Raw genomic sequence first — 10,954 nt, forward strand, 5'->3', positions numbered from 1 at the left:
CCCGTAAAAGGAGAGAAGGAATCCTTTGGAAAAGAAGATGTAGCCTCCAGCTGAGACGCAGATGTCGCTCAAAGTGATCACAAATAAATCAACCTCCGTGGCCAAGCCCGGAGTCTCCAAGCACATGTCCCGTTGCACTTGAAGCTGAAGCAACATTATCTGCTTCGTTTCCATCGCTGTATCTGTAAAGAAAGTAAAACAGTAAAAGAATGTCAAATACTTACAAAACAATACAAAATCACCTATGATCGGAAGGAAGGCATTCCTGAGAGGCCAACATTGTAAACACGATTTGCAATTGTCATTGGAAAAGAAGGCTTCATGATTAAATGCGATTTTCCAATAACAAATCTCCTCGTCTCGAAGGTGCGAGTGTTTTCGTGGAAACTTTGCTAAATCATGAAAGCAAATAAAATATTCCAAAACATGGTTTTCATCCAATGAAGACAGGCTCTGTTAGCGCTTATTTCCATTTCATTTGACAACATAACACGTAAAGACAAAGTGTATAATAGTTGTTGTTATTAGTTAGAACTTTTGCTTTCCACATCGCGTCCGGTTTGAGACGAATCCGTGGACTTTCCGCTTGTGGTGGTAATAAGCCCCTGAGGAGTTGAAGATTTTCCCGCATTCCTCGCAAGGCCGCTCACGTTTGATGCCTTCGTGAAAGCCCTCGATATGCTTCTTGAGACCTTGCATTTGAGCGAACTGCTTGCCGCAAATATGACAGGTTTGATAGAGAACCAGCTCGGAGCTGCCTTTGGTGAAGCCTTTGGCCCGTAAATGCATCTTTCGATGGTCGGTCATCACGGCCTTGAAATGCGTGGTATAGTCGCACTCGTCACATTTGTACTTTTCCGTCCCTCGGTGCGAGTGCAGGTGGCCTTTGAAGATCACTTTGGACTTGAACGACTTGCCGCACTCGTCGCATTGGTAGAACGAGGGCGTGGAGGGGCGTTTCATCTTCTCCTTGTTCTTCTGGTAATGCATCTTGGAGCGTGTACTGGCCAATTTGGATTTGGCCTTGAACGAGGCGTCCACGCAGGATTCGTAGTGCTGGAGAAACTGGTCATAATGCGAGTCGCTCTGACAAATAGGACACTGCACTTCCGGATTGTCCGGGTGGAAATTCCGGACATGGCCGATTATGTCCTTGGCGAAGTGGCATTCCAAGGCGCACGGCGAGCAAGCAAACGTTCCCCAGAGATGCTCTTTCCGTTTGTGGTTATCACAAGACGAATCAAAGGGAAACGGCTGTTGGCACACCTCACACGTGAAGCTGATCCGCTTGAACTTGATCCGGCCATCCTCCAAATCCTGCCTTTCCAGCCCATGGGTGTCCGGAATGATCTTCTCCAGTGTTTGAAGGTGCTCCTTGCTCAGATGGAGCTGGAGATCGTATTGAGTTAGTTGAGGCTCTTGGCACTGATCGCACCGGTAATCCCCGAGGAAATGGCTCTGGTTGCGGTGACGGTGTAGTAGGTTGTGTCCGTTGAAGATCATGTCACAAATGCCGCACTTTTTGGGCTCTTTCATGCTTTTGGCCACGTCATCTTCTTGGAAGAAGACACTGAACTCGTGCATCTTGTCTTTATGGTCCGTGCTGATATGCTCGAGCAACAAGGCCAATGTTTTACATTCATAATCACAGTCATGGCATTTGTAGACGTGCATGCGGTTCACAAACCGGAGGTGACGCTTCAGGGAGGTCTTGTCGCGAAACAATTTGTCGCAATGAGTGCAAGCCAAGCCACCGCCTCCTTGGCCACTCATGGCTAAACAGTCGGAGTCATCCAACGAATCCCGTCTGGATAGCTTTTTCCGCCGTGTCCTTTTGACAGATTTTGAACCCGTGTCATGTGCGTCATCGGACACTTCTTCCTTTATTTCAACATCTTCCTCATCCTCTTCATCTTGATCGTCGTCGTCTGCGTCATCCTCGTCGTCTCCCCCATCAGGCTCATTCTCGCCGTCATCATTCTCGATTGGGCGACGACGTTGACGGCCACTATATTTAGGGACGTAATCGCTATCTTCGTCGTCATCATCATCATCTCTGGCCGTGGTCTCCTCCAAGGGTTGAAAGGTCGGGTCTTTCAGAGGGACTCGAAAATCGTTACGAGGCGTCTTTTGGCTTGGGGCATGCGGTTGAAGCTTTTTACTCCTCGACCCCGGCTTCCTGCCACGCCTGGGCCTGTGGGCCAAAGGTGTGTCGTCTTCTTCTCGGATATCGTCCGGAACGGTGATCATGTTCGGGAGGAGAGCGCCGCTTTTCTCGAATGCTCGGCAAGACTCACATTGGCCAAATTTGTCCCCACTCTGATCCTGGGTCTTGTAAAAAATCATGCAATGGGAAGACATGGCCCTCTCGTAGGGGAACTTGAGTCGCTCGGCGCCAATGGGGACGAGACTCTGGCCACCGTGAGATTCCATTTTGGGGAGTGATAGCCCTCGACAAGGCCGAACATGCAAGAAACTCGACCACAAGGCCGCTTTGAGTTCATCCGAAGAGCTCACGCGACCTTTGGTCACTGAGCGGTCGAATATCCTTTGGCGATACTCGCCGGAGATGAGGTGAAAGATGAAGGTGACAGCCCAATGAGGCTCAAACTCCTCGAGACACACATCCGACTCTTGACGGAGAACGATCATCCAGTCGCCCACCCTCACGTAAGTGACTTGAAGGGCGGCCATGGCCTCTCTCAAAGCCTCATGAACCATGGCCAGGGGGAGGGCTTCCAAGCCCAGAGGTTCGGTTTTCAGCTCAAAAGTCGCTTCACTGGTGGACACGTTCAGTTCCACTTTGGGGGCGTAACGCTCTTCTGACATGGGCGGCGGCCTTGACCCGGCATCGATACTGGAAGCAGGGGTGGGCGGCGCGGAGGGAGGAGGTGACCCCACAGGGTGTGGGGGGTGGGGTGGGGTTAAGTTCAAGTTCCTAGGCACACTCAAAGGCTCCCAGGGGACTGAGCCCGTGGGTTGAGGCTCGTCCAGAGGGTGGTAAGCCATTCTGGGCATGAACACGGTCCCGTGAGCACCAAATCTCGGATGATGATGATGTTGATGAGGGGTGGACGGAGTGGACGGAGTGGGGGGAGGTGCGCCATTGGCCAACCCAAGTCCAGGCAGCGAGGGGGGGAGCGGGCTCATGGACGACTGAATGGGATGGGTCGGGGCGAGAGGCGCTTCGTGAGTGTCCCCCTCGTCGGGCGTGCTCATAGCAGACTTCTCTGCCCCGTCCATGTTGGTTTGTGTTTTCCTTGTTTATTGCTTTGAAGTAGCCCTCGAATTGAAATGACAGACCCTCTTTTTTCTCTTTCTTGTACTCTTTCCGTGGATGGATCGGATGCGATCGAATGGATCCTGTCTGTGTTTGAAGACACTTGTTTTGTTTTGAAAAGCCGGATTGGCTGACTAGTGAGTGACTCCTGATATCTGAATTCCACTCTTGATCGAGCACTTCTTCTTCCCTCTGACTGAGCGTGCCAACCAAGGGTGGCAGGCCACTCAAGCCCTCCATCCAGTAGGGCGAGTGAGTAACTAGCTGTTCTAGACATCTCTCCCTGTCTAGTGCTCCATCCATCCATCCATTCCACCGCCGCCATGAACCATCAAGCCTCCCAGGATCGTGCCTTTCTGGCCAATAAATACACGGGCTAAAATCCCGACTCGGAGCCTGGGCTCAATCCAGGCTCAAAGGGCAGAGGAAAATCCATCACGAAATGTCCCAACACCATGCAGCTATCTCCGTTCAGCGGAACAGCAGAGCAGCAGACTTGCTCCATTAGACATGGAGGTCGCAATCTAATTAAAGATCTTTCCAATGGTCGTCGGATACCCCGGTAGGCTTTGATCTCAATAAGAAACGGGCACAAACGATGATGCAGGCCATCCTTTGAATCGGCTTTACCCGCCATCCTGTCAAAGAGGCTACTGCTGATCATTACCCGCCATTATGCTCCGGTTGTCACCTATTGAATTGTATATAGTTCAAAATGATTGACATTGGAATTCAAGAATCGTGCAATAGGGGATGTCAAGTAAAAGAAAATCAAGGAAAAATGTGGTCCGGCACCCTGATTTTGGACTAAGACGAACATCACAGTCAACTGCCACCATTTGCCCATTGAATTTTCAATAATCGAGTGATTCTGAGCAAGTTGTGTTACAAAACCCTACTAAATGAGCATGTTTGTTGTTAACCAGTGAACGCACTATCAAAATGGCTCAATGCCTTAATGCTAATTGTCTAGACAAGCATGTAAAATGAAAAAAAAATTAAAATCCAATGCATGCACAGTGCTGTTTGGCTTTGATTTTACTCCTTGGAATAACGTCAGTTGTCCATCAAGACGTTTACTTGACTAGCCCTATAGTTGGCTCTTTTCCTCTCTGTAGAGGTTAAAACACTACCACTGACATTAAACATATTTTAGAACTTTATACGAACTCATCTCACTCCTAATCTTGATTCGCGCAAGTCTGATTTCTTTATTCGTCCATGTTGTATCACTCATTCAGCTCAAACTAAACTTGGACAGCTGAAAACTTGAAAAAGAGTTTTAAAAAACCGGGCTGACTAGAAATATTCTACCAAGAACCTAAAACTTGCAATGTTCCTCCCTATAATTTTGAATGTCTATGGCGAATGAATCTGCCTGGCTGGGAAAGCGTGACTAAGAGTTTTTCAATTTCTGGTCGGGGGGTGAATTCAATGGTTTCTAATTTTTCCGTTAACTATTCGGGTACATTTGGCGGAGTCAAATGTGTACGGGGTACCGTTGGCCATGCATCAGTCTACCCAGAACTGTAGGTTGACCCAGAATATTACCATGTGAAGTATGATCCATGAGTTCTACCAAAGATGGAGATTAATAGCATGGCTCTACATATAATGAGGTGACGAAGTCCAGGGTCCAAGGGGATATTCCAGTCCCCCCTAAGTTCGATTCGCTTGTCTGACCCTTCTCAGGGAAGCAACAGGACCATTCAGATAGGGAACAAGGACACTACATGACAAAGTTACCTATTAGATGATGACTGGCTTGGTATCGAGAAACAGTCAGGGTCAAGGTGAAACCAATGATCAGCTAGGAAAAAAAAGATCTCAGAATAAGGAAAAATACCTATAATCAAAGCGACGAATAAGCCATTAATTCCATAAACTAGAGTAATCGAATAACCCTAAGTTCTAATATGATTTTGCTCAGTTTGGATAATTGACTAGACATTTTCGATGATATTTTTGTGGACTCTCTTAGTACTACTGGGCATGTGATGATTCCCAACAATTCAAGATGAAAAAACGGATCTTTCTTGTTGGGCTTTTAATTCATGGAATTTTGGCTGCTTAAATGTGCCTCAGTATTATCAGATTCTACTCGTTAGAATAGTAACGAGAAACGCACAACCTTTGCAATTCACCAAATGGCAAAGTATACTTACTCCCTCCATTGCTCAATCCATTTGTGCCATTGAAAGCTCAAACCCGCCACGAAGGTTTGGACCTACTTCCTACGGAGACCAGAATGTCAATAGTTTCACTCACAAAACATCCAATAACCCTCCTCTTTGTAAAATATTCAAATTTCAAGATGAAACGCGACCTCAGCGACCTCAGCGACCACACACAGCATGAATGGCAGGAAAGCAAAAAAATATAAATATAATTTCATTTCTCATACATGCTCAAAAAAAGGCAAGGAAATATTTTTTCATGTGTGCCAAAGCCAATTCTAAACCTCAGATCCCCATCATGGACAACATTAGCCATGATTGTAAAATGTTATTTATAACTAGAGAGCGGATTTGAAAGTCATGATTTGAGCCACAAAATGTCAATTTAGTATGATAAAAAACGAACAAAAATGAAGAAATTGGGGAAAAAAGTGAAAACATTTTCCTACTTTGGTATGAAAAAAACATCCCTAAGTAAGGCATCATGATAATATGAAGTAGCTTTATTGATGCCCATCAAAACGTTGCACTATTGGCACTGTTAGTTGCTCTGCAAGTTTGAGTGTTACTGGACCTACTTTCAATTCTTATTCGCCTGCAAAATTACATGTAATTGGCTTTTTTAACTGGCCATTGGACCGTTTCAAACATCTAAAAACCGCCCTAAATCACTGGCGGAAAAGATTCATCTCGGAATGTCGTCCTCAATTAAACCCAAGAATAAAGTGGTAATAAGGTCGACAACCTCTCAAGGAAGAATGCTTACTTGTCCAACCAGACAACTCGACCCAATCTCTTCTGAATCCTCTCTTTTTTATCCTAAATTTCACAAACTTTTATGATTTCTAAGCAAATGTGCTATACTTAGTTTTCTTTTTGTATTGGGTCAAAGTGTCCAAGAGGGTGATTTGCTTGGTTGGTCGAGGTGTCGTCGAACCCTCCTCGACGACCAATGATCCCAATATCCAAACACGGTAGGAGCATGCACATGTACATGTGGCTACGCTTAATTCCATACCTGGCACAACTTGATTGGATATGAGTGTGAGTCTTTACTTATCATGGTTTGGCTTTCTCATGACAGTGCTTTGGTCCTAAACACACACCACTTTGACTATACATATTTCATGAAAAGGTGTACGTTTTACGAACCGTAAGTTATCTATACACAATTGCCTTAAATTCTCACCCACTGAAAGTACTGACTTTGCAAACCATTCATTTAGTTTGCCCTGGACCATGGTTTTAATATGCTTCAAATTATGAACTTCACTTAGATATGAGTTTAATTTACAATTCAGGTTTTCGTTGACTTCAGGACAAGACATTATCTGTTATCCCAGATGAGCAAGAAGTTCGTGTAAAACAACAATCAAGTACTTTTTGCCTCGGAAACCACCAGAATATATGAAGAACCAAGCAAATCACAACTTTTTTCACCTTTTTACAACTTCTTTCGAATACTTTTTGAACTTATCTTGCTGACTTTCATAACCCAAAAGACAAACTAAGTGGACCAAAATCAGAAATTATTTTTTTGAGTCCTACTGATGAGGCTTGGGACATTTTTAAATGCATGGGTTCTGCCTTATTTTTTCCCTGCAACCAAGAAAACACAATCATACCCTACCTTAGTTGTTCACACACCTTTTGTGTTAAATCTGCATACGCAATACATTGTGGGCAAAGGAAATCACATATTGAAGAGGATTGCCACGCATGTTGTGGATCAAGAGGTCCATGCACCCTGTGCAAAACATTCTTCCAGGCCATGTTCGTTCGTCGTGGGAACCGCTTATACATGGATCATGACTTGATTATGAACACTTCTCTTTCCTTATTTTGTACTTTTATCAATCGTGGACTTTGTGTTGCGTCCATAAATGTTTCTGGTGTGTATGTTTGCATTTTCGTTCTTGTTCTCATTTGTGACCATTGGGCTTGACTAGGAAAGACGGTTACCATTTTTTCCAGCATATTTTGATTCGATTATGCCCCTTAGCAAGCACTCCCCTTTTATGGTGCGTCTACATGACAAATATTCGGTAACTAATTAGCCATTTCACAAACATTGTTTGGCATTTCACAAACATTTTTCAGTTTGAACATGTTGAAAGATTGTTTGCCAAATAGAAAATGTTTCATAGATAACAGGATCCCCGCCAGCCATGCGAACCAAGGTGTCCATTTTTAGTAATTATGGAACTTAACTCACTCGATCCATGATAATTTATAGTGAAGGAAAATGGATTGATTGTGATTTATTTTGGCACGGGAGAACACCCACCCACAGCCCAAGATTATGAAGGGGCCTGGAATTGTTAATCAATAAACAAAGTCATCAGATTTCATCCCATCCTGACTTCATTTGGTAGTCACACTTCCATCTCTCATCGATGATGGTTGATGAATGATGATCGATCAGCACCCGTCTCCGGAATCTGGATTCATCTTCTCCCCTCGAGATAAATGAAGTATTGACCCGAGTGAACCCACCTACCCTGGGTAATCATGGATTTAGGGGGACCTGAAGAGTGCGGACGCCTATTGGTTTACGTGCGCTAGCGGCATTAGGGCACGCTAGGAGTTAGGAGTAAGACATGAAGCAAGGATGAGATGAAACCCCCGCATAGAGCTTGCCGTTCAGGGTTCCACCAGAATTTTAATAAGCGCTAGAGGTGACAAAGTTGGAGGCACACCCACCAAGCAAATTTAGATTGCAGGAGGGCAAGAAGAGCTTCAATAAGAGGTGAACGTGATGTTTTAGTGCCAGTCTTATGAGTAATTGGCGCTAATATGTCTTTATCTGTAGAAGAGGAATCCAAATTTTAAAAATATGTGCATGAAACAACTGAAGAGACAATTCAGAACATTTTTTTAACTTTCGGCTTGAAAACCACATGAAAGCCACATCAATCGGATCTTAACGGATCGAGTCCTACCCACTGACTCATTGCCTTAAAGCTGCCCATGACCATCACCTTCCCTGTCAAATGGCGTCTGTTCTTGTGGGCGGGTCCTTATTTGTTCGATAATACTGAAGTTTTTTTTAGCAAATGCCATCTGTAATGTTAACTGTATATAAATATCCAAATTGTCTTTACCATGTTTAATGCTCTTACTATATTTATGTGTTTACGTTTCTGACATGACCTTTGAACTATATATGGTTGTCATATTTCGAACCGTACTCCGCTATTAAATAGTTTGTGATACTGTAGGAGGATTGTTGTCCATTTATTTGCGATGATAATTAATGAGTTGGAAAATAGGTCGGGTTTTCGTTTCCAAACAGTTGGTTTATGATTATAGTCAAAATGAATTTCGAAAAACCTTTCGAAAAGCAAATATGTTATTAAAGTGAATCATCAATTGTTCTAAGGTAGAGTTCATATAACGAGGCAAAACATGCCTTCAAGTAGTAATTGGTGCCAGCCAACAAATGAACGCACAGAATGAAATTGGCAAAATAAAGGGCCCTTGTGGAAAGCGAAACATTCTCATCATGATAGTGCCATCTGTGTTTCGTTTTTCAAATTCCATTCCTCAGTCTTGCCAATGTTCATTATACTAATTATCTTGCTTATAGTGCATAACATAAATATTGAATGAATTCAAGACCCATTGGGCAATGATACGATCACTTGCACGTTCATCTGTTTAGAAATCGAATTCAAAATAGTTGTCAAACTGTTTTGATAAGGAAGTTTCACATGTAGACGGCTCAGAGATGAATTATTTGTCAAATACCAAACATTTCCGGCAAACTTTGTGACAAAATGTTTTTCGTGTAGACGCGCAATTACATATAGCGTTTTAGCGGTATTTTACCATGTACAAGGACATAAAACCTCTCTTAATCTTTTTAGAGGCCTGTTGTAGAAACTTGCAAAGGTATCCTGAAATTTCAAGATTCAATTTTTCTAGATTTGATAATGTAAAAAAATATTAACTTCAGTAGTAAGAACCCGCTTCTACAATAAATGAAATACAGCGTCAGATCTGCTATGAATGGGTTAATCTGGACTGACGTACTTACCTTGAACCCTCCCAAAAATATATAAACCAATGAGTGCTCGAATGAAATATTGAGCTCCATTACCAAAGAACACCACAGCATCCACCACAGTGGTTAAAGGGGTTTTAACCACCGTGAAAAATAGTGCGCAGATCATGATAAAAATTTGAACAATAAAGATCACCAACAGCGGTCCAAATGCGCCATTAAAAATCTGGACGCAATTTTGAGCCCTCAAGTGGACGTCCATAGCATTACGAAGAGCGACCGACTGTTCGACCACGCAATCGCGCCTGCAAGGAACAAACCGCCACATTACGCTACATGAAACATGTTTTACGTTCTGCACTTCAGAGGGCGCTTTGTCACTCAGCCTCTACCAAATAAAGAGCCGATTGGGCCAATTCCTTTTTATTGAATTATAATGCGTTTGTACTGTTTTTGGCTAATTATATTAAAATGTTATTTATAATTAGCGCCCTGGGTCACATAATATCCGGGAAAGAAATTGCGTTCAATGCAAGGCAAGAGCAGTTTATTTAGTAGTCTACCGTGCCAGTTCCCGTTTTCTTTGGGCTGTGTGACGTTGCAAATAAGGGCCCTTATTGAATTTTGAGGTGTAAATTTTTTGAGAGCAGGCAGGGCTAGTGCCCTGAAATAGAAATAGTGCGATCTTGAGAAGCACCGTCCAATATGTTCATGAAGAAACTGCCCACAGTTTACAAAGGGACGAGAAAACAATACATAAGATTTGCGGATTCGTAAAAAACTCAAGTGGGGCCTTAAATATCGACAACAAAAGAAAGGCATCTGACTTCATTTTATGCGGAAAATATGTTGGATTTCGCATTTGAGTCTTATTGGCAACTGCGAGGCGCTTCTTATGACAGTACTCTCTCTATAACATGGTACTAGGTAGGGCCAAAAAGCTGGATTACAAAGTGGCATTGCATCAGGCCAAATTGACCTGATTCTGCCAGTATATGCTAATTTAGCCTTATTTGGGCTTTCAACTCAAAGCAATAAACAGGAGCCAAGGTCTGTATATTTTGCGTTTTTGAACCAACTTTGCGCTTTTAGCTAGTAATTGTTTTCCAAATATGCGACTGGCGCCTTTAATTATTTTCTGCAAAGTCTAGCACTACCGCACTAGAAAAGTGCAATTTATTGTATTATTGATTTGCCACCTCTTCCGTCAATAATCTGGAGCATAGTGCATCAGATGGCGTCACTTTGTAATACAGCAATTTGAGTCTGCCATAAGCTGTCTTCCCGTTTACTCACTCCTCCGTAGGATCCAAGGAGTCTTCACCAATAATGGCCAAAGTCATCGGAGATAAGGTGGACGATTTCCCCTTGACGCTGAGCGCCTGGCATGAGTCTTTGCATTCCTTGAGACGAATTAACCCTTGGTTGACCGATTGAAAGACCGCATATTGAGATGACGTAATAAACATGGGAATCACATCGCTCATCAAG

The 10,954-nt window shown here is 43.5% G+C and overlaps 1 protein-coding gene across 1 annotated transcript in view; it reads right to left on the minus strand.

Moving 5' to 3' along the window:
* The window catches only part of LOC131886587 (retinal-specific phospholipid-transporting ATPase ABCA4-like), a 7,431-nt gene extending 7,275 nt beyond the window's left edge, over positions 1-156 (minus strand). Inside the window, 1 exon segment of the mRNA XM_059234962.1 lies at positions 94-156. Coding sequence (XP_059090945.1) covers positions 94-156 — 63 coding nt within the window.
* Between the last annotated feature and the right edge of the window lie 10,798 nt (positions 157-10,954).

This window comes from Tigriopus californicus, chromosome 9 (assembly GCF_007210705.1).
Source record: "Tigriopus californicus strain San Diego chromosome 9, Tcal_SD_v2.1, whole genome shotgun sequence".
Taxonomy (NCBI): domain Eukaryota; kingdom Metazoa; phylum Arthropoda; class Copepoda; order Harpacticoida; family Harpacticidae; genus Tigriopus; species Tigriopus californicus.